Source organism: Lactuca serriola, chromosome 1, assembly GCF_051521515.1.
Source record: "Lactuca serriola cultivar US96UC23 chromosome 1, Lser_US96UC23_V15, whole genome shotgun sequence".
Lineage (NCBI taxonomy): Eukaryota > Viridiplantae > Streptophyta > Magnoliopsida > Asterales > Asteraceae > Lactuca > Lactuca serriola.
Genome location: NC_136408.1, coordinates 105,570,613 through 105,595,133, shown reverse-complemented (window position 1 = coordinate 105,595,133; position 24,521 = coordinate 105,570,613). Strand labels below are relative to the sequence as shown.

The 24,521-nt window shown below is 35.5% G+C and overlaps 2 protein-coding genes and 1 long non-coding RNA gene across 4 annotated transcripts; 1 reads left to right on the top strand and 2 right to left on the bottom strand.

The window, feature by feature from the left end:
- Window positions 1-652: 652 nt before the first annotated feature.
- LOC145070406 (uncharacterized) lies at window positions 653-5,619 on the bottom strand. Of its 2 annotated transcripts, none has more exons than XR_013689941.1 (4): window positions 5,136-5,619; window positions 3,828-5,044; window positions 3,366-3,469; window positions 653-794 (listed from the first exon to the last, which is right to left on the bottom strand). It is a non-coding gene; the product is annotated as an uncharacterized LOC145070406 (long non-coding RNA). The 2 variants fall into 2 exon arrangements; XR_013689940.1 differs by having other exon boundaries at window positions 4,916-5,044.
- Window positions 5,620-15,021: 9,402 nt separating this feature from the next.
- On the bottom strand, window positions 15,022-17,901 carry LOC145096948 (putative receptor-like protein kinase At5g59700). The gene is made up of 4 exons (XM_079034342.1): window positions 16,864-17,901; window positions 16,495-16,524; window positions 15,547-15,615; window positions 15,022-15,286 (listed from the first exon to the last, which is right to left on the bottom strand). The coding sequence occupies exons 1-3, from the start codon at window positions 17,800-17,802 to the stop codon at window positions 15,568-15,570; spliced, it is 1,017 nt and encodes a 338-aa protein (XP_078890468.1). The 5' UTR covers window positions 17,803-17,901; the 3' UTR covers window positions 15,022-15,286; window positions 15,547-15,567.
- Window positions 17,902-22,549: 4,648 nt separating this feature from the next.
- Window positions 22,550-22,984, top strand: LOC145059947 (uncharacterized). Its single transcript, XM_079007706.1, has one exon. The coding sequence runs from the start codon at window positions 22,550-22,552 to the stop codon at window positions 22,982-22,984; it is 435 nt and encodes a 144-aa protein (XP_078863832.1).
- Window positions 22,985-24,521: the final 1,537 nt, after the last annotated feature.

The following is a 24,521-nucleotide window of genomic DNA, read 5'->3' as shown; positions in this document are numbered from 1 at the left end:
TGATTCCGTTGTCATTACTGTGTTCTATTTATCAAGTCAGTAAGTTCATAACACATTCCTATAAAACATTATTCAAAACAATCAAAAGTATCAAATACAAAAGGTTAACAAGTCATTCAAAAACATCAAATACTAATGGTTAACATCATATTACCTCTAATTTTCAATTTCCCATCATATTTTGCAAGGCTGCATACATCTTCTCCATTGCTTCATATTTTGCATCAATTTGTTGTTGTTTGGCATCTATTGCTGCAGCTTTGACATCCATTTCCAAAAATATATTACAAAACTTTGTCATTGTGGTTTATTAAAAAAATACATAAATGTGGGCAAAATGATAATTTTACCAGGATTGGATATGCTCTAATAAAAAACCGTAAGGGAAAAATGTAAATTCCATCGTCCCTGAACGATGACCATATCAAAAAAAATTGTTGCTAGATCATGGCAAAATGACCATCTTATCCCCCCCCCCCCCCCCCCCCCCACTAGGCCCTTATCAAAATTCTATTAAAAATACAAAATTTAGGGCAAATTTGTCATTTTACCATATAAATCCAAAACAATATGAAACCAGGGGCAAACAAAACAGAGCACAGATCACTTCAAGATTTTTCAATAAAAGAAAGGCAAACCAAGGGTAAAATGGTCAGAAAAGAGAAAACCAAACGAGGGGCAAACAAAATGAACATGAAAAAAGACATGGTAAAGAAAAGAAAAGCGACATAAATTGAATTTCCTGCAAGCAGAGGAGTATATGTGCCCACGTGTTTCTTGACAAAATCTACCACCTACACATCATATCAGGTGTTTATTAAACAATACTTATTCATGGCAGAAAGAGGAAATAAAAATACAAAAAAAGCTATACTTTATTTTCCCTATTTGGAAAATTTTCAAGTAAGCTAAACAGTTTGCAACTATTATAAATTAATAATGTTGATTTATAATTTACATGATTCCCTATGTTATGTAAAATATAGTTGTTTTCATAAAGAGTAACTAAGGACAAGAGTTAGATTACCATGACATGTCTTAAAACTAAATTCTATTAAAACGTAACAATACTTTAATACAAATCAATGAAAAATAGATAAAAGTAAATTGTTGTTTCTACATCCAAGATTTGTTACCTAACTTGTAATTGATATCTATGACACCTGAAGTATAAGTATAACAGTAAGTAAAGTGGCTTAAAACTATAGTCTAGGGCCTGTTTTGTAAATAGGGAGATGACTTTGACCCATACAGAAAGATACTATAGTCTAGGGCCTGTTTTGTAAATAGGGAGATGACTTTGACCCATACAGAAAGATACGTGTAAGTGATTTGCAATCAAGGTTAAGGGATGAAACTTGAAGACTTTGAAGCTGTTCTATCACATGAATCTAATGATCCTTCTGCAGTGCTGAAAGAGAGGTCGAAAAGAAGGAAGAACAAGGCTAAGAGAGTTAAGGACAAGAAGGTTGATTGCAACATTGATTTGGTAAGAGCGTTAATGTTTTTTTGGAAGGAATGGAATCTGTCTAAAGAGTTGGTATTGAAGGAATTGGAATTGGAATTGAAATTGAAATTGAAACTTTTCTTGTGAAATTGTAGGGTTAAAGGGGTATTTTAGTATTTGTTTGATGAGAAAGAAATGTTGGAGTTTGTGAGTTCCGATTGAATTGAGTTCCATTCAGATGCCATTGAATTGAAATTGAAATACCCTTTTTTGATGAGTATTTGTTAATTTTTATTGGTAGATATTCAATAATTAATAATAATAATAATAATATAATAATAATAATAATAATAATAATAATAATAATAATAATAATAATAATAATAATAATAATAATGTTATTGAAGGTGTGGAAAGTTGTTGAGGCTCCAGCAGATGATAAATTTCAGTACACATATTTTGCACATAAAGTAAAGAAGCTATTAGCATCGGATTCCCGCTTACAACCTAATAGATATGCCCTTGAGATGGGTGACATGTCAAAAGTTGGTTCAGAAAAAAGCATGTAAGACGTAAATGCCCTCCAAAACGTTGAAAAGTACTATGAAACTACTGTTTTTTTTTCTTTTGGGAAAGTCTGGAAGAGAAACAGAGAGCTGAAAAAAGAATAAGAGAAACAATCGGGAAAGAATTTGTGCCAAAGTGGTTTGACATGACAGACCAAATTGCCCCTACACCAAAGAGCTGAAGCTGATAAGTCAAGTAGTGTTGAAGATGTTACCTACACCAAAGTGGTTTGGAAATGTTGCTCAAACTGATTGACTCATCATAACTTTCTCTCTCTTTAATTTTGACATAAAAATGTTTTTTTTTTTTACTTTTTCTTTTTCAAGTAGTAGATTTGTTTGAAAGTTTTGGTGGTTTTGTGACTTGGTAAGATTGTAATTGTATTAAATGTTTGTGTCACAAGTAGTAGATAAAAAAACTTGTTAGTAGTTTTGAAGCTTTTGCTATATATTTAATCCTTATAAATGATATATTATTCAACTCAATCAGATGTTGAGATATGTTTCAAATGGGGATTCACCATAAGGGATTCCCAACATATCAATCATAGTATACTTATTATGTATATAATCTCTATTTCAAACAATCGTGGGTCACTTAATAAAATATAAAGATTATAAGCAAACTTTATAATATTTTAATAAATTAAAAACATAATAAACAAATAATAAACATTGTTATAATCAAGCTTTTATAAAACAAACTTTTTAATATCTTATAATATCTTACAAACGGAAATTAAAATACATAATTTTTCAAACATAATACTAATCAAAAAAGGACGTAAGGGGGTTCCTTTAAAAGTAAAAATAAATAAAAACTCATCAAAAAAGGGTATTTCTTTCTCATTAAACAAATACTAATAAAAAAGGGTTCCTTTAAAATTAAAATACATAATTTTTAATATCTTATAATATCTGTCTAAAGAGTTCCGATTGAATTGAAATTGAAACTTTTTGTGTGAAATTGTAGGGTTAAAAGGGTATTTTATCCCATATACAACTGTCCTGTTTAATTGCTTAGCCCATTAAGTCAAAAAAGAAACAACCCCTCAATTAGAAAATAAAATTTTAATCTAATTAAAAATCATAAAATTCCTCAATTGTTAAAATATTTATAAAGAAAATGGGTTTTACCACATTTTTTAATTTCAGAAACTTGAGTAATGGAAGGTATCAGATTCCATTCCATCAAGAAAAACAAACAACTTTTCTTAATTCCAATGGAATGAAACTTTCCATTCCTTTTCTAATTCCACCACACCAAACACTACCTAAGTTATTATAAAATTAAAAACCAAACATACATAAAATAAAAAAATAAAAAAATAAAAAGGTGAAGAGTATCATACTCCAGAAATGGTATCTATTGAAGGTGTCCCAAGAAGATCAGGTATTAATTCCAACTGATGAACAACACTTTTACTAAGGAAAAGTGGTTTTCCAGTTAATACTTCTGCAAATATACAATGCAATTAAAAAGGTTACAATTAATTATTTAAATAGAAAAAAAACACACACAATTGGGATATCAGAAAACATAAAAGTGTTCATGATAGCAGTTAAAGATTGATTTTAGATCTAAAATTAACTAAAATCAGATAGAAAATGGAATTAACAGTGTTCAAGATTGACTCAAAGAACTTGGAAAAACATAAGAGTATATCTAGAAATGAACCATGACTAGGTAAATATAAGCTTTAAAACAGAATGTAAAATTGAGGAAGAGTTGTGGAAGCAATATGGAATGCTATTCTAGTCTACTGGTATTTATAGTATTAAGGTGCATTCAGGTTGTTATTAAGGAAACTCACAGCAAAATGGAAATCCCATGTCTTCTCTAACCGAGGTTCAAATTCTCAACAAACTATGATGAATTCAATGCAGCCCACTTCTAGTCTTGACCCAGGTCAAAGTATGAGTGGGAGTGGGGCCCAACAAGTGAACATGAATCCTATGGGTTCCCTACAACCGAACCCAAACATGCTTCATATTAAACAACAAGAACAGCTTCTTCAAAGCCAACAACTGAAGCAATTTCAAAATCGCCAAATGCTGCAACAATTTCTTCCAAAACAACAACAACAATTCAGACAATAGGGGACTCAAGTTAACCAAATGACTCAGCTTCATGATATGAAACTCAGACAACAACAACAGCAAATGGGCGGTGTGAAACCGGGGACTTTTCAACAGGTGGCGGGACAGCGGGCGGGGTACCACCAACAAATGAAGCCAGGTGGCAGTCCGTTTTCACCTCAGTTAATCCCAGGTGGGGTCCCCACAAATTTCTCAACACGCTTCTCCACAGATTGAGGGACAGAATATGTTTAAACCTGCTAACTCGCCTTTTACTGTTCCTTCACCTTCAACTCCTGGAGCTTCTCCTTTACCAGGGGAGTTAATGGGTGGTGTTGGTGTGTCATCTTTGGGTTAATGTGTGTGTGTGTGTGTGTTTATGTGTCTGTGTATATCTCTCAGTGTAAGAGCAGAAGGTTTTTTATGGTCATACCAAAGTGCATTGATTTCTTTGAATTACATAAGCTGTATATTCAGAGAGGAACAAAACTTGAAAGACTCCAATGGCTATCAGAGTAATAATGCCCCTGCCTATGCTCATAATGTCCATGTTCCTCTTCTGCCTCCTTTCCTATTTACCTCTAATTCACTCAAACATTCACACTAACTAGCATTGTGATTGGAGCTTGCAATATTACGCCCAAAACACCTTGGGATTTTCCAGCTTTAACAACTTTGCATATTAGGGGCATTGTATTGTGTGGAGGAATGACGATTCAAAAGGAAAAAAAATGGAGAAATTAAACCCTAACGTAATATATTGTGCAACTAAATCAAACCTAACCTAATATATGACTAAAGCAAATAAAATCAAGAGATTTACCTGAATCGGAAGTTAACGAAGAATAATTTCAGATTTTAAAATTGTGGAGGCTGTCGGAATTGGAAGCTGCAATGGTCGGTTCTTGTCGTTATTTGTTTGAACAGAGAGGGTGAGATTAGGTTAAGCAAGCTGCAACTCGATAGTTTCGTCAATTTCAGATTTGGGTGAGAGCGTGTTCAATTGGAGTGACAAATCCGATTTGGGACAGAAGAAAACTTACACGAAGTTTGGAATTGGAGCGTCAATTTCAGCGAGAGATCGTCAATGTTAAAAACACAGCGTGTATATGCTCTGTCGGTATTCTCTCGCTAAACAAGTACCAGATGGCCAAAAAGTCGATCTTTTTTTCCCTCGTTGAACCCTCGCCAAATTCCTTCGTTTTCCACCGATTACCGAGGGATAAGAGTCCGTCGATAAATACTTGTGAGATCTGTAGTTGATCCCTCGCTAAACACTCTCTAATATGCTAAATGTTGAATAAATAAAATAATTGTTTAAATCATCGTAGATCTCTCGTAATTCCCTCTCTATAAGCCTAAAATTTGCTACAGATTATATCCCTCTCTAAATCCGTAGCTGAAACTCAAGTTTCTAGTATGCTATTAAAAACTATGATATGATACAAGTTAGGGGGAGCTGATTTGTTAGAGACGTGAAGAGTGTAAATATATTGTTTGATGAGATCATGCAAGCCAAACATTGTGATTGTGGTTTATCAATGATAGAGCGTATTTTTCCTGATTCTCTTCCCTTTTTGAATAAATAGTGTATTGCTCTTTTAATATTTTTTTAGGTTTTCCCCCATTGTTTTTTTTTTTAATATATATTTTTTTGTGATTATGTATGGTTATGGAAGAAGCATCTTTGTGATTTTATCAATATAAACAAAAGTGATTTTGCTTTGAATCCCCAACCTTTATTGCTCCTGGCTTAAAGAATATTATAAACATTGACCATAACCAAGTCCTTGTGGGAATTCATAGACCTGTTAATATTCCAGCAACCATGTATACTACCTACTTTGCATAATATATACCGTTGAACACATTCTTATTCCCTGTATTAAATTTCAACTCTACTAATTAATCAACATAGATCTGGCCATATAATTGTAAATTAAAAATAGAATAGTAGTATTAAACTCTCTTTTAATCAATAATAGTGACAGAGAAAGCATTACAAAGCACTCAGCTTTTATAAGTTTTTTCCTCAAATTTACACTTTCAGCCCTTCCAGATCTTGTTTCTTGTTTATTTTATCTCAACGCTACAGAAAACAGATTTACAGATTTTCCACAGAATCCTCAAATGAGTACAACCAACCTCAAAAGCAAGTATACTTATCTAATAAATACGTTGTATTTTTTTATAGAGAGTATGTTACTATTATGGACGAAAAAAGAAAAAAAAACATACGAACAGTATAATATGTTGCTATGATGGATGAAAAATAAAACATGTTGCTATTATGGAAAAGCAACCACCTACGTCGATAGAGTGAGAGATAGGTCTCATACTGCCTCTTAAGGTTAGTTCTATGCCTCACAACAACTACCTCAGATTCTAAATCCGTCTTTAGATCAGAAGTAGATGCCTCTTCCAGGGCTCTGTTTAGGCCTTTCTCGTATAAGCAGATGAAAGGAAGTTGAGAAGCTTGTTGACTAGGCCGCAATTTTCTTTAAATCGTCTTGGTTAATCTTTGGCCACTCCACTAGTGGTTCGGCTTCGTCCTAGAAGCTACTGCTTCCGCCTCTCTAGGCTTTGCTATCGCTCATGACTGGTATATGGATCTCTCTATGTAGTGGTCGGCCTTCTAGAAGCTATAAAAATAGAGTCTTGCAACGATGGACATAAAAAGTAAAGTACATTTCTATAATTGCTAAACAAATAAAGTATGTTTCTATCATATATATAATTACATTGCCTATATCGGTAAAAAGTGTATAAGTTGCTATTATGGACAAAAATAAAGTATGTCGGTATCATGTATATAAAAATGTGTCGCTATTATGATATATAATGTAATGTACATACCTATTAGGCCAGAGGGAGTGGCTTGCTATGGACGCTCGCCTCCAGCTCACCATGGACTCACTACACCACCCCCTCACCTTCGCTAGCGGAGTCGCCAAAGATGGGTCGCTACACCCTTAGCAAGATGAGAGAGAAAACAAGAGGAGGTTGTGATTGGTAGTTGGGCTTTTGTACAAAAATCGAAGAATCCTATATCAAAATAATAAGAAAGACGATGAACCTGTGGGTGATTTTGAGCCTTCAATGGACAATAGTCGAAGCTATATTCTTTTAACATACAATTAAGGAAGAAGTGTGTTTGTTCTTTTAACAGAGACTTAAGGGAGAAGATAAAGAAGTTACATATTTGGTCCCTAAAGTTTCAGCAACTTAGTATTTTTTGTCCAAAATGTTAGGGTGTCATGTAGACCCACTTGCATGTGGTAGAGTAGCCTTGTGACATGAGAGAGAGAGAGAGAGAGAGACATGTAAACACCTCTATATAAGGTGGGTTCCATACTACTTATAGAGGTATGCTTCAAAGATGTAGTTCATAGTGACTAGTGCGTGAGATATTTATGAAGTTCTAGATCTAGTACACTTTTTGTACTCATTTACTATGATCAAATACATCTTTTAGCACCCAAATCACCGTGTTCTTTGTGTTCTTTAATTCCGCATGCCAAATTAAATACTCATAATTCACATCAATTGGTATCAGAGCGGGTGTTCTTGATTTAATCAAGAATTGATCCATGATGACATTCTTGATTTGGTGATTCTTAGTTGTGTTTTGATCATCGTGTTTTAGAGAGTTTTTGGATTCTAGAAATCGAATTGTTCATTGATTCTATTCATAATTTGTTTTTCTTCACTAGAATTCAAGTGATTTTTGCTTTCTCTCTTTAGAAAACCCATTCAAAATTACTTTCTCTCTCTAGAAAACCCAAGATCTTATCGATTGATCAAAGATGGTGGACTTGAAGTATGATTCTTCGATTGTGATCATTAAAGATGTCAAATACAAAGTCAATGAAAATCAATTCTACGGATTAATATTGAAAGGCGGGTTGATTTCATGGAATACTTTGGTATCTTATGGAGGTTTGAAGGATGATGATGGTGATGGGTTTTGAGCATAACAACATTCCTATGTGATCATACAACCCTAATTGCTTTGCTTCTAAGTTTTTCTCTAGATATACATGCAAATAGAAATTCCAAAGCAACAACCCAAATACTAGCATACAATTCGGAATCTATATGAAAACTAGGGCTAGTATATTACCTTGCATGCTATCTAGTAATAACAAGGATTCCTTGGATGATCTTGACTCTTGAAAGCTTTAGTGCCTCAAGTGTTACACCTCTAATAGAGTCACAAACACCAATAGCAAAGGATGAGAGGAGAGAGGTGATGAAGCACTATGAAAATCGGCTAGGGTTTCTTCTGGAAGCTTAAGGACGAAAATCACATGCCAGGGGGGGTCTTTAAATAGCTGAGGTTGTTAGGGTTTTCAGGTGGAAACCCTAATTTCCTTGCTTAGGCCTTAAGCAGTCCATGGACCTCCACATTAGAAGCCTTGGGCGAAATTCTATAAGGCCTCCTATAGATTTCGTTAACTCCCTTCTAAAGGAGTCCATCAGCCCAACCCTGCAACTATCATTGATTAGCTTAACCAATCCCCGCTCTTTTAATCAATTCCTTTAATCCCAAAATTAATTTCCGATTAAATACTAATTAAATAATATGATTTCTAGTTAATATATTATTCTTATAATATATTGATAAATCATTCATTAACCACTTTCTCCAAAAGTCATCCTGTCAAGTTTCTATGGTGAAGACAACCCAAAAGGACCATGCTACTATTAAATCAAGTACATACCAATTATAGTTATGGGCTTAGACACCTAATCCAACAGTCTCCCACTTGGATAAGTCTAATAACTATAATTGCAAGTATGACTTCAGAATCTGATTAGCAATCATAGCTTTCAAAATCTGTTGTCGAACTCTGACCTAATCAATGATGTGTCCTTTAGATAAGGGATCAAATAATCCCCCGTTCTTCAAGATATCGTGTGGACAAAGACATGGAACATAATCATTCTCAATGTCCAACAATTTATTTCCTGATTTCAGATTTGTTTGACAACGAACTTAATTGAACACATCAATTCAGTCCTAACTGGGCCCGACACATAAGTCAACACAAAATCATTGAGGGGCCCAAGATATCGCTTTTACCCCTTGGGATAAAAGGACAGATAAACTTTGACTTATATGCTTGTACTCTTTACTCATCAAATTGTACACAACAATACGTTTTATAACATCAAGTTATTGATGCGTTTACGCATTATCAATGCACAACCAACTCGTAAACAACAACTCATATATCTCGGTTTAAAGATTATACGATATTATCGTTTCATAATTACTCGTGATAAATTCCATGAAGTAATTCAAATGAGTGTGGGTTTAATCCAATACTCAAATCCTATTTCAGGAGCACTCATGAACATTACAGCAAACATTTGCTATGTCTAAGCTCTTAGACAATCTACAAGCCAATTCATGAAAGTCTTAATTCACTACTTACTTCCAAAGTATGATCGACTGTGGATAATTTGAACAATCCAATTATTCAGGAAGTAAAACATGCAAAAGTGAAACAATAGTAAACAATTGACATAAGATAGTAAGCATTACTCATAAATAAATCTCCATTACTTAATCATCAAAGGTCAATTACATTTATCTATTACAAGTTTCTAAAAATATCTATCTAATCACTAAAACTAATATCGTCCTTCAGACCAATGCTCCTCGCATGCTGAACGTGCTTAATCCTAATTAGACCCATAGTGAGGGGATCTGCAGGATTCTCTTATGATGATACCCTCTTGACGACGAGGAGTCCTTCTTGTACCCGATGTCTGATGCAGTGGTATTTTCTGTCGATGTGTCTGAATCTACCATGATTGTAACGCCCGTAGATCCGGGCTAGTCAATTTAGAGATAATAGGGGTCGAAAACGAATTTTCGGCAAAAGATTATTTAGAATAAATAATCTTAACCAAGTTGTAGTATATGTTACAAGGTTTCCGTACATATAAAGAGCGCCGAAATCGGAGTTATAACGAAGAAGTTATGACCCGTCGAAGTTTCGCGACGGAACCAACACGACACCGGGAAGACATAAATAGTGAATTTATGATAGAGCAACTTTTAGCCTTAGTAATATAAATTAAAGTCGTATAAAATGTTAAACCGAGAGTGTCCATAAAAAGAACGCCCAAATCTGACTTCGTATGAGGAAGTTATGATTTTTTTAAGATTTGGCAAAGCGGTGCATGGCCCGAAACTCGAATTTTAGTTCGAGCGGTTTTTGGCTTACGCGACCTAAATGAGAGTTTAATATCTCATTAATAGGAGCTCAGCGAAAAAAATACGGATGAAAACGGAGTCCGTATGTAAAAGTTATAAATTTTACGCGGACATTTAACAGTGTAATCACCGTCTATTGTTAAATTTAAGATCGGTCGAGAATTAGCTGACGGAGTAAAAAGGAAAGTTGTAGATTTTATTTTTACCTACGTGTGGATATAAATAACGTCAAAAACGAAGCTCGTATGCGAAATTTATGGACGAAGCTTAGTCTCTACTTTTCGAGTGCGGCGAATTCGATACAGTTTTGTAAATCCGAGATAGAATGAGAATTAGCCAACGAGGTCTAAATGAAAGTTGTAGTACACGTAAATACCAACGCATGGATATAAATAACGTCGGAAATGGAGCTCATACGCGAAAGATATGGATGAAGCTTAGTCGCTACTCTTCGTGCACGATAAATACGATACAATTTTTGTAAATCTGAGATAGAAGGAGAATTAGCCGACGGGGTATAAATGAAAGTTGTAGTACTCTTAAATACCAATGCGTGGATATAAAGAACATAGAAAATGGAGCTCGTACACGAAAGATACGGGCGAAGCTTGGAGACTACTTTATTCTAAAATTCCTATAAATAAGAGATGAACTCTTCATAAGTTTTTCACACCATAAACCTTTCTTTCTCTCTCTAACTTCTCTCTAACCTCCCTAAACCCCTCCCAAGTCTAGGGAACCTCCCTAACACGAGAAGAAAGCCCCGGAGCGCCCGACGGCTCCGAGAAGAAAAGTTTTCGGCTCGGAAACGCTGCTCCAGCGAAGCCCGATTTTAATAAAAACTCGATGTAAGTGAGCTACGCCTATACTATATTTAATATAGCTTTTATTTAATTATAGTAACATTATTAGGACCTTAAAATAATTATTTGGGCTATTATTATGAGTTATATTGAGTGCGATTTAACGCTTATATAATAGCAATAATAGCTAAACTATTAATTAGTCTCGGCGAATAATAGACTAAACTCTACTGGTAATAATACTAGGTTTCGTTGAAGGAAATTATTTTTTTTAAGAAGCGAAGTGTTGTCTGAGTTCGGAATCACCACCTTTTCAAGTGAGTGCATAGTTACTTTCATCTTACACATAGATATGAAGTATTTTATAGTAACTACGTGCTATGTGTGAATATTATCTGTATAATTGCTATCTATGCTGGATGAACGATTTTATACATGTTTTAAATGATTTAAACTGTATATGCATTTTATATCTACGATAATGTTGGGGTAAAACATGGGTAGATGTAATAGATGGAGTATGAGTTGGATGATGCGTTAAGAGGTGAAATAGACCGTGAGGTGAGGGTGAGAGGTGGACGATGTGAGAAGCCTTTTCCCAAATGATGGCCCCGTCATTCAACAAAGTATGGATGACAACCACGGACTATTCTAGATAGTCCAGTGGAACACTAGCAAGCTCACTACCTGTAGGTGTTGTGAACGATGTGTTCACCGGTGTACTCTAAAAACCCATTGACATGTATTGCGAGTGGATACTGTCGATAAACGAAATAGCCCTTGCAGCTATGGATTTAGTGTATGTTGAGTAAACCCTGGCAACGATGGATTTCGTGTCGATTCCTTACGATGATCCTTAGGAATGAATTAACGAGGAGTAGTTGATTCTTAGGGTAGACCCTTAAGAGTAAAGAAGATAATGGGGATGGGTAATTGGGTTAACTGTTTGACGATTAAACATAATAATTATATTATTGTGGGTTGAAAACCCTATGTACTCACCAGGTTTCCCAACCTGACCCACTCAGTTTATTTATATCACAGGTGTTGATATGAAGTCACACTACACTGAGAGATTAAGGAGATATAGATCACTAGTGATAATGAATGTAAGTTCTGTTTATGCTTATGTTTCTTTATTAACAATGACATCCCAAATGTTTTAAAATGAATAAAAATACTTTTCTTCGGAAATGCTTTGATAACGTATTTATCATGTTTTACTGGGAACAAATTCTGCAACGTTTTTATTAAAAGAGATACTCTGATTTTTATAAAGCATAAACAAAATCGGTCTTTTCTGGCCGTGAAAATGGGGATGTCACAATGATCCCTTGGTTCCTTGGTCAAGGCAACCGCTCCTTCATTATCGCAGAAAATCTCCATGGGCTCCTTTATGGCTGGTACAACTCCAATGTCTCCAATGAAGTTCTTCAATCATATAGCCTCCTGCTTGGAACTCTTCCAAGTCACTTCTCCTCTATTTAGGGTAAATACCCAGCCCGACAGAGAGCGGAAGTTATCTCTCTCGGTCTAACAGTTGGTGTCGCTATACCCTGACACTCTCAAGTCATCACTGCCACCAAGCATAAGGACCCAATTCTTAGTTCTTCGTAGATACTTAAGAGTGTTCTTAACTGCTATCCAATGAGCTTTACCCGGGCTCCCTTGATATCGACTGACCATGCTCAACACAAAATTCACATCAGGGCGAGTACATGTGATAGCGTAGATGATCGATCCAACGGTGGCAGCATATGGAACTCGACTCATTTCTGCTATCTTTACATCGGTACTCGGACTTTGAGTCTTACTCAGCTTGGTATTGCTCTGGATAGGTAACTCCCTTTCTTGGAATTCTCCATGCAAAAGTATTTTAGCACCTTGTCCAAGTAAGTACTCTAACTAAGTCCAATTAGTCTTCTACTCCTATTTCTCAAGATCCTTATTCCCAGAATGTAAGCAGCTTCTTCTGGATCCTTCATAGTGAAACACTTCCCAAGCCAGGATTTAACTTCCTGCAAGGTTGGAACGTTATTTCCTATGAGTAGTATGACATCAACATATAATACTAGAAAGCTAATTATACTCCTACTAGCTTTGACATATACACATGACTCATCCTCACTCCTAGTGAAACCAAACTCTTTGACTTTGTCATCGAAGTAAAGATTCCATCTGCGAGAATTCAATCCATAGATGGATTTCTCAAACTTGCACACTCTATTGGGGTATTTAGCATCAACAAAACCTTATGGCTGAAACATGTAAACATCTTCAGCTAGCTTCCCATTAAAGAAAGCAGTTTTGACATCCATCTGTCAGATTTCATAATCATAAAACGCAGCGATGGCTAAGATAACCCTAATAGACTTTTTCTTGGCCACTAGTGAGAAGGTCTCATCATACTCAACCCCCAGGGTTTGATTAAAGCCTTTCGCAACCAGCCATGCCTTGAGCGTGTGCACCTTTCCATCCATGTTGGTCTTCTTCTTGAAGATCTATTTGCACCCAACTGTTTTTCGACCTGGTACATTGTCAACCAAGTTCCAAACTTGATTGTCATACATGGACTGGATCCCGTTGTCCATTGCCTCTTTCCATTTGGCAAGCCCACCATGGCTTCCTTGGTGCTAGAAGGCTCATCCAAATTTACCAGTGTACTATTACTGATAAATGTATCACCATCCGTAGTAATATGAAAACCATAAAACTTCGGTGCCATTCTAACTCGAGTGGAACGTCGAAGAGGTAATAACTCGTCAATGGGCTCAACAAGAATCTCTTCCTCGGGTTGAGTGCTAGTGTTAGAGATTCCTTCACTGCTTGATTCTTGAATCTCTGCAAGATCAGTTGTCCTCCCACTATCCTCTTGGCATATGAGTTCCTTCTCACGGAAAAGTCCTCTTCTTGCTACGAAGACCACGTTATCATTGGGCTTGTAGAATAGATATCTATTGGATTTTTGTGGGTAGTCGATGAAAATACACCGCTCACTTCGAGGTTCAAGCTTGTCATGAGTCTCTCATCTTATGAAACCTTCACAACCCCAAACCTTGATATGTGCTAACGAGGGAACCTTCCCTATCCACGTCTCGTAAGGTGTTTTGGCAACCTTCTTAGTTGAGACTAGATTAAGGATATGGGCGGTAGTCTCTAAGGTATACCCCCAGAATGAGAACGGTAGCGAAGCTCGACTCATCATGGAACGAACCATGTCCAACAATGTTCGATTACACCTCTCAGCCACACCATTAAGTTATGGTGTCTTAGGAGGTGTCAATTCTGAAACAATTCCACATTCCTTAAGATAGTCGTGGAACTCGATACTAAGATATTCATCACCTCTATCTGATCTGAGCATCTTTATCTTCATGCCCAATTAATTCTTCACTTCTTGCTTAAACTCTTTAAACTTTTCAAAGGTGTCTGACTTATGCTTGATTAAGTAAATATATCCATATCTGCTATAATCATCAGTAAAAGTCACATAGAAGCGGCTTGCATCCCTTGTAGTGGATCTGAAGGGCCTACACACATCTGTGTGTATGAGATCCAACAATCCCTCACCTCTTTCACAAGTACCAGTAAAAGGTGATTTAGTCATCTTTCCAAGCAAACAAGACTCGCATGTGTCATCTGACTTAAGGTCAAATGACTCCAAGACTCCATCCTTTTGCAGTTGGGAAATACTCTTCTTGTTGACATGTCCAAGACGATAATGCCACAAGCATGCTTTGTCTAAATCATTAGACGAATCAGTATGCAATACATTATTTCTTAAGTTATCTACAACCATCACAGTTTCATATGCACCATTACAAGGAAATGCAATACATTATTTCTTAAGTTATCTACAACCATCACAGTTTCATATGCACCATTACAAGAAAATGCTTCAAAATAAAATGTACCATTATAATAAGCATTTATAGAACCACTTTAATTATTAAATAAATATCTAAAGCCTTGTTTGTACAAACCATGAAAAGAAATAATATTCCTCATCATCTCTGGCGAGTAGCAGCAATCATTCAAATCTAAACCTAACCCACTACTAAGCACTAAAGAGTAATTCCAATCTTGGTAACAGGAAATGATTTCCTATTGCCCATTATCAGGTTCATCTTCCCATGCTCCACACCCTACTTCTTCTTATCCCCTGCAAATTAGAACAAATGTGAAAACCATATTCTCCTAGGATCATATGTTCTCACATTCTCACTTAATCTGGTGTACTCACATGAACCATCCCATATATATATATATATATATATATATGTGTGTGTGTGTGTGTATATATATATATATATATATATATATTGATAACTTAGGTGTAATATTAGAGTTTTAATGTGGGTTCAAAGGTTCTCCTAGAGTTACAAGAAACACAAGGAAGCTTCGATTTAGGTGTGAGCTTACTGTATATTGTTCCACAGTGGACTATATATTTTCATCATCTTCCGGGAATGCTTCTTCTATGTTGTTGATCTGCAAACATTTACAACAAAGGTACATAAGTTATATATATATATATATATATATATATATATATATATATATATATATATATATATAAAATAGTAATATGTGAATATTTAGAATTTACTCTATGTATATTAGAAAACTAGTTTGTTTGTATCCAATAGGTCTTGTTGGCTTGTTGGTACTGAAAACCAACCAATATGGTGCCAACTTAACCTAAAAAGTTGGTAGCAAATATGTTTGCTAGCCCACATGTTTGTTTGGTAGAAACATACCAATTGAGTAATCATGGTACAATAATAGTGTAAAACTTCAAACAACATGGTAATACCGTACCAATCATTTTATTTCTTATATATATATATATATATATATATATATATATATATATATATATATATATATATTAATTAATTGCCAAATATGTTTGGTGTTTAAAATTTTAAGAGCATGATATGAGTTATTTAGCCATAGTCAATAGTTAATTAAAAAACTGAAAAGTTATTTCAATAGAATATTTAGTAAACCGAAAGTATTACTTCACAAATTTTTTTAGTAAACGACAAAATTGTCTCATGCATTCGTTGGTCTTGTATTTATTATAATTGAAAATTAAAAGAAATTTGTGTGTATATCATTACCAATTTTGTACCAACTAAACTTGTTGGTAGTTAAAAAAAATCGGTACACTTGGTACGGTATGTTTTGATAACAAGAGGTGCAATTCAAATTCATCCGTTACAAGTTATTGCAAAAGGATGTATATAAGTATTTAAATTTGGCTAATGTAAAAATAAAAGGAACATTTATATTTTTTTTCTTCTTAACTTATATCATAGTTACAAGAAGCGCAAGAAAGAGTTGTAGTAAGTGAAAAGAACTCACCGTATCCGTTAAGTCTCTGCCGTGGTTCAACTGTAAACACCAAAGGCACGTGAGACATATACATGGTACTGACATATAGAACTTTTCAAAATGGAAAATCTATGAAAAAAATTATCACTTATTGTAGGAGCTTTTTTTTAACGAGTTTTCTCAAATAAGCTTTTTTACAATGAATTGTAAAATCGTTACAACTTACAAGTCCTTGTAGAGAGCTTTGTTAATCATTTTTATGGGTCCATATATAACTTTCAACCAATTGTTTTGTAAATTGTAGCCAACTTATATAAAAACAAATGATATAAAAACTAATTAGTGCGCCCCATAAACAAGCCAATGATGCAATTTCCTTAAATTAGATAAAAGACTTACTTGAATAATTAACGCTTTCTCAATCTTGGCGATGATCTTATCCATCGTAGGACGTTTCTTCGAGTCCAAGTTAATACACCGGTGTGCAATATCGTTAAACATATGAAAAGATTCCATATCAATACGATCTTTAATAACCGGATCAACTAGCTTCTTGAATACACCCGATTCATCTTCATCATAGTAGCTTCGGACAAGGTCCAGTAGATATTGTTCCTTATCATCTACAAAGCACCTTGCACGATAAGCTGGCATCCCACTTGAAATTTCAAAGAGTACCACTCCAAATGAGTATATGTCTGATACTTTCAAGGCTTCGTCTCTTTCATTGTAGATGGGATCAAGGTAAAACGTCTTACCCGAAGCCTTTGTAACAAGATGGGTATGTGGCCGATTTCTTGTACCAAATCTTGACAAACCAAAATTAGAAATTTTGGCTTGCAGAATCTCATCTAACAATATATTTGCACTCTTCACGTCTCCGTGAATTACTGTGTTCTTCCCTATATCCGAATGAAGGTACTTGAGCCCTTTTGCTGCTCCTAAGCAAATCCTTAATCTTTGTGTCCATGTTATGCAACGCCACTTATTTGGGTCTTGGAGATGGCTATCAAGGCTTCCATGGATAGCATACTCATAAACTATGATCTTTTCATTGGCATCATCACAGTAACCAATGAAGGGAATGATATTTGGATGGTGGAAACTAGAAACCATGTTGAGTTCCTTATAGAACTCGCTGTTTCCTTGATATCCATTCCTGTTAAAGCGTTTGATGGCTACTGTGTGGTTTTTCCGGTGTTCAGAAAGTTGTCCTTTGTAGATCATACCAAATCCACCATCTCCGATCTGAGTTTCTGAGCTGAAGTTTCTTGTGGCCCGAATAATCTCCTCTAGTGGAATTCGATACTTCTCTAAGTCTACCCTTGAAGAAGACATTGCTTTTCGATATATTTGATGATTAGGTATGTATGGAAAAAGCAGTTTTGTGATTCTGTTTATATAAACAAGACCAAGTTATTGCTTTGAAGCGCCTATCTGTATTGCACTAGGCTTAAAGAATATAATTATAAACCTTTGACCATAACCGTGTCCATGTTGGAACACGTATATTTGTTCATATTCCTGCCAACCATGTACATTACAATTCGCACGTCAACTTTGAACAATCAACAAAGAATTAAGAAACCATACACTTGTAAATCAACAATAGAAAATATATTAAACTTCCTTTATCGAGAAAAGAGACAGAAATTGCAGAACAATCGGCCACTTCTAGACTTCTAGTTGAGTTTTTTTCTAAAATATATTCGACTGAAAATATAACAGAAATGCGCTTAATATTTTTTCCCACGAATTTACACTTTCAGCCCTTTCAGTTTTATTATTTTCACTGATACACCTGAGACCAAAAGTATGCCAACGGGAAGTTGTCCACTTGTCCTTGACATCGTTTTCTTTCATTTTCATCAACTCAGTCTCAGCATCACTTCCATTTGTTCCAAACAAAACAATTAACCAACAGACATAAACTTTTTCCCCGAAATTATTCAACACAAGCTACAGTTTGAGTGCCCAATTTTTAACAATCCTTTAATACTAAAATCCCCCTAATGCAGTCTTGCACATGACATTTCTTTTTTATGCAAAATGCAAGAGTTGTTTCTGGACCTCGTAGATGACCATATGTGCCCTCGTCCAGAATAAGTATGTCGTTCACGTGCAAAGGCCCGGCTAAAATACAACTTGGTCCAACATACATATCCTCCTTTAATTAGGAAACCACCTTGGACCACAATTCTCAACTACGCAAGAGTTTTCAATCTAAGCTTATGTAACATCCTGTTTCGGGATGTTTCTTATTTCAGAATGACGAACTTTAATTTGATCAGGAGAAGGTCTAGGGCTTTTAAGGTTGAAGTTTGGACCTTTAAGAATAATGTTTTTGGGCTAAGAGAGTATAAGACTTTAAGACTTAAAGGGTTAGTTTTGGCTAGGAGTGATTTAGGCCTATGTTGTTTTGGGCCTTGCTGGATCAAGCCATTCACGACGTAAATGTTGGTGTAGCCCAAACCATGTAATTAGGGTTTTATCCCATAATTAAAGGTGTTGCCACCGTATTTTTGGCCATTTGCAGCCCACGTCACATCAAAGAGCCTCCTTGGAGTAAACCTAGCATCCATATTGTCCGTCCTCCATTCCCTTGCAAGTTTTTATGATCTTGGTGCTTTGTTTTTAAGATTGAAGAAGAAGAATGATCTCTTGGTGTTAGAGAGTTGTTTTCCCTGGAGTTCATCTTCATCCAACCATTTATGGACTTTGGTATGATGCAAAGCTTCAACCTTTATGCTTATTTCATGCTAGATCTAGTTTTTGGGTTATTTTGTAGTATCTTCTTGGTCCTTTTTATGGTGTTCTTAGAGTTTGGAGAACTTCAGAATCATATGAATGAATTAATCGACTTCTAGACTTTCTTAGTGATGGAAAAATGGTTGTGCTTGCTTGCGTCGTTAGGCCATGCATTAAGTTTTGGCATTATAAGTGGACTTTTGGACTTATGGCTTGAGATTTAGAGTTATTAAGCCATTGATATAGATAAAATTGAAAGTTTTATCCATTAACTCATTGTAGGGTACTAGATCTGAGAATTGGAACCTCTATAGTTAAGGATTTGGAGCTTAATGAGTTAAGTTGTTGTTGGATTAGATGTCTAGGCCTATAACTATATTTGGTATGTACTTAACCCGATAGTAGCATATTCCTTTTGGATTGCCTTCACCGGAGCAACATGAATGGATGATTAGTGGAGAAAGAGGGTAATAGGGTTTATTAATATATTATAAGAATAATATATTAAAGGAGAAATCATATCGGCTAATTAATATGTTGGTCAAGAATTAATTTAGAAATAATTTTATGATCAAAAGATATATATTATACTTAGGGGCCTGGAATTGCAATTATAAGATAATTGAATTATGGGTTGTGGATCCTTAGAAAGGAGGTGGACGAAATTAAGAGGGAAGCCCATCTAAATTTCGTCCAAAGGGTCTCATTCGGGAAGGTTCTAATGTACAGCTTAAAGGCTAAGCTATCCAATTAGGGTTTTGACTGAAACCCTAATAGCACATCTATATAAAGGACCCTATGGCTTGAGATTTCGGTTATCCTTGCTTCCTAGAGATTCATAGAGCTGAAATTAAGCCTCCATCCCCTCTCTTCAAGATCATCTTCTTGCTTTGGTGTTTGTAAGCCATTAGAGGTATTACACTTGTGATACTAAGCTCTAGAAGTTGAAGATTCTTGCTACTTTGAAAAGGTAATCATCTAAACTTGGTTTTAGTTGTAGATTTCGAATATGATATGCTAGATCTAGGGGTTGCAAGCTTTGGATGATTTGCATGTATAATAGAGAAACCTAGATCCAAAGCTTTAGGGTTTTGCATGTACACATAAGATTGTTCTTTTGTGTAAAACTCATCAGTGGTATCAGAGACTTGATTGGTTTCTGTTGTATTTGATGCATTGTATGATCATTCTATGCTTGAAATCAAAAGTTGTTGCCTTCTGCCTAACCAACTCATTGGGTCACCTGATGAACTCGACGAGCCAGATGAACTCGACGACTCCAGAAGTGACTCGGTAAGTCAGAGGGTCAGACAGAGGAAATTTTGGGATTTTGACTGATTTTGTGTTTGGATAATTACCAAAAACATTTTTGATTAATAAATCTGATTTTCATTAATATGTTGTGATTATCCTTACCAAAATAAAAGATAATTATCATTTGATTAGATAATTATTGTCTTATATGATAAACTTTAATTATTTAAATTATCTTGCCTGAAATAGGATTAGGTCAAATTTAGATAATCACTAATTAAATGTTTAATTAAATTATTTGCAATTTGATCTTGTATGTTTTGAATAGTTCAAAAACTTGTCATCAAGTTTTGGAATTTAAATGTTTGATTAAAAGTTTAATTTTGAAACATTTAAATTCTAAACCCTAGAATTTTACAAGTTTAAAATTCAACCCTTATACTATTATTATATTATAAGATTAATATATATATATATATATATATATATATATATATATATATATATATATATATATATATACTAGCCATTTATTCGCGCCAAGCGACGGGTGTGACAATGGTGGTTGAATGCTGAAAAATGAATTAAACCCAAGAAATGGAAACGTCAGCGATATATATCCAAGATTTGTGAACATAAATTGCGAGATTTGGGGAAATACGGAGATAAGGAATGAACCGGGTCAAAATAACCTAAGAATAGGGGATAATAGATTTGACATTTTCAACTGTTGACCATATGTACTCTACTCTTTTTGTAATGCATAAATTGATTGTACAAATGCATTGTATGTTTGTATGACTTAAAATTCAGCATTTGACCAAAAATGCTTTATAAGGTAATTAATATATATATATATATATATATATATATATATATATATATATATATATATATATATAAGATTAAGCTAGTCTTACCGTTAGTAGGCCTCATTCATGAAGCTGATCTATAATGGGTGTTTAAGGAAGCGGCCTATAAAATGACCGCCATTGGGTATCTATTCTTACCTACCACACCGTTGACTAGTGGAGGGTCTTTAGTCGAACAGGTAGGATAGGGCAACTAATTCCTCATTATAAGTATAATGATTAATAGAGTAACTAAATGTTTTTACAAAATTTCCAAACTTAGTTACTTTAGGAAATATGTGAAATTGTATGTTATTCCATAAAATTACACTTTGCACATTGCCAAGTCATTAGTGGAGCGTGTGTGGCTAACTGGCACACTAACTTAGGACTAGCTTAGGTGGAAAATGGTGGCTCCATGTTTTTCATAGACTAATGGAGCGTGTGTGGTTTACCGGCACATTGGTTAGGTGATGCATGACATCGAGAGCACCAAGTACATTTGCATGGTTATTCACACCTTGTCTGTGATCCTCGGTATCACTGTCACAAACTTGAAGGGCATAATCGAGATTTAAACATGCCATTGAAAAGTTCAATGAGTCTCAAAAGAATCTAGGAATTTCAAAACATTTAAAACTTAAAGTCCTTTTCGTTTTTCATGGTGGAAATTGGTGAATCGTCATTCACCTAACTTCAAATTATTTGCAATTAGATTACCGCATCCCTTTTCTAGATTGTGAATAATGTTGTTGGGTCCTAGCCCTAATTTCTCATTTGGGTGTTTAATTGGGGATTTTCATATCTAATCAAAACTTTGTCTCTTTTTTAGGTGTCTACTCAAAACAACGCTTCAGGATCCAACGCTTCTGGCTCATTCTCCCTAATGAACCTATGTGGGACAGTAATCTTTAATGGCAACAAATTTAACAATTGGATTCGTAATATAAGGATGGTCACAAGATACGAGGACAAAGAGTATGTTCTCAATAAGGAGCTTTAAGGAGGTTGACCTTAACACTGCTACTCTTGAAGAGATTGCTGCCTATGAGGCACATGAGAGAGATGCAACGAAAGTACATTGCATCATGCTCGCAAACATGACTCCAGAACTCCAGAAGTCCTATAAGGACTTCTATCCCTATGAGATGCACCAGGACTTGATGGAGAGGTACCATCAAAGTGTAAGTCAAGAGAGGTATGAGATCATCGTCTCGATGATCACTACCAAGATGGAGGACGGAGAGTCTGTCACGGTCCACCTACAACAAATGCAGAGGTATGTGGACCACTTGCTGAAGTTAAACGTTAACTTCGACGACGAGCTGGCGATTGATATCATTCTCCACTCCTTACCTCCTTGTTTCAACCAGATTCGTATGACCTACCATATGAACAAGGGGGAGGTCACACTAAGCAAGCTTCAAGGTCTCTTGCGAATTGTTGAGAGCAGTTTAAAGGACAAGTTTGTTGCACCAACTCCTACTGCTGCCCATGTCCTAGCTATTGGACAAGGCAAAGGAAAGAAGAGGAAGGCTCCTCATAAGAGCTTCAAGGGCAAGTCCCATGATGGATCCTCTTATAGTGGGACCAAAGTTGGTCATGCCACTCCTTCGGCCGATCCCAAAGAAGCAGAGTGCTTCTACTGCCATGAGAAAGGGCACTAGAAACGAAGTTGCCCGAAGTACTTACAGGACATCAAGGATGGGAAAGTAAAACCCACCAATGCAGGTATTTATACTATTCAATCTAACAACTCATCACATGCTATTTCTTGGGTTCTTGATACAGAATGTGGTTTTTACATTTGTTCTGACTTGCAGGGCCTAAAAGGAAGTAGGGATGTGGAGCATGGGAAGACGAACCTGATCATGGGAAACATGAAAGTGTCATCTGTCACCAAGATTGGGACTTATTCTTTAGTGCTTAGTAGTGGGTTAGGGTTAGAGTTGAATAATTGTTGCTACTCGTCTAAGATGGCGAGAAATATTATTTCTTTTCATGGTTTGTATAGACAAGGTTTTAGATTTTCGTTTAACAATGAAATTGGTTCTATTAATGCTTATTCGAATGGTGATTTCTATTTTGAAGCGTTGCCTTGTAATGGAATATATGAAACTATGATGATTGTTGATAACTTAGTAAATAATGTATTGCAAATCGATTCGTCCAATAGTTTGGACAAAGCATGCTTGTGGCATTGTCGTCTTGGACATGTCAACAAGAAGAACATAGCCCAACTCCAAAAGGATGGAGTGTTGGAGTCATTTGACCTTAGGGACAATGACATGTGTGAATCTTGTTTGCTTGGAAAGATGACCAAGTCACCCTTCACTGGCACTTGTGCGGGGGTGAGGGTTTATTGGATTTCATACACACCGATGTGTGTGGGCCCTTTAGATCCACCACAAGGGATGTTTGTCGCTTCTATGTGACTTTTACCAATGATTATAGCAGATATGGGTATATCTATTTAATAAAGCATAAGTCAGAAACGTTTGAAAAGTTCAAAGAGTTCAAACAAGAAGTGGAGAACCAGTTGGGCAGGAAAATTAAGATACTCTTATATGATCAAGATGGTGAGTACCATAGTCTTGAATTCCACGATTATCTCAAGGAATGCAGAATTGTTTTGCAATTGATGCCTCCTAGGACACCACAGTTGAATTGTGTAGCTGAGAGACGTAATCGAACCTTGTTGGACATGGTTCGTTCCATGATGAGTCAGGCTTCGTTACCTATCTCATTCTGGGGGTACGAATTAGAGACTACCACCTATATCCTTAATCTAGTCCCTACGAAGAAGGTTGCCAAAACACCTCACGATATGTGGATAGGGAAAGCTCCCTCGTTGGCACATATCAAGGTTTGGGGTGTGAGGTTTTCGTAAGAGAAGAGACTCACGATAAGCTCAAATCTCGTAGTGATTGATATATTTTCATCGGCTACCCACATAAATCTTTTGGATATCTCTTTTATAGACCGAGTGACAATGTTGTCTTCGTTGCAAGGAGATGAATCTTTCACGAGAGAGAGGTCATATGCCAAGAGGATAGTGGGAGGCAAATTGATCTTGAAGAGACAAGTGATGAAGGAACCTCCAACACTAGCGATCAACCTGAGGAGGAAACTCCTGTTGAGCCAGTTGACGAGTCCCTACCTCTTAGACGTTCCAGTAGAGTTAGTGTTCCACCTATGTTGTAT

Coding starts and splice junctions, on each gene's coding strand:
- LOC145096948 (XM_079034342.1), bottom strand. CDS start 17,802: ATGTCTTCTTCAAGGGTAGACTTAGAGAAGTATCGAATTCCACTAGAG. Junction 16,525..16,863: donor AGAAAGCGTTAATTATTCAA/GTAAGTCTTTTA, acceptor TGGTGTTTACAG/TTGAACCACGGCAGAGACTT. Junction 15,616..16,494: donor GCAGAGACTTAACGGATACG/GTGAGTTCTTTT, acceptor AAATGTTTGCAG/ATCAACAACATAGAAGAAGC.
- LOC145059947 (XM_079007706.1), top strand. CDS start 22,550: ATGGAGGACGGAGAGTCTGTCACGGTCCACCTACAACAAATGCAGAGG.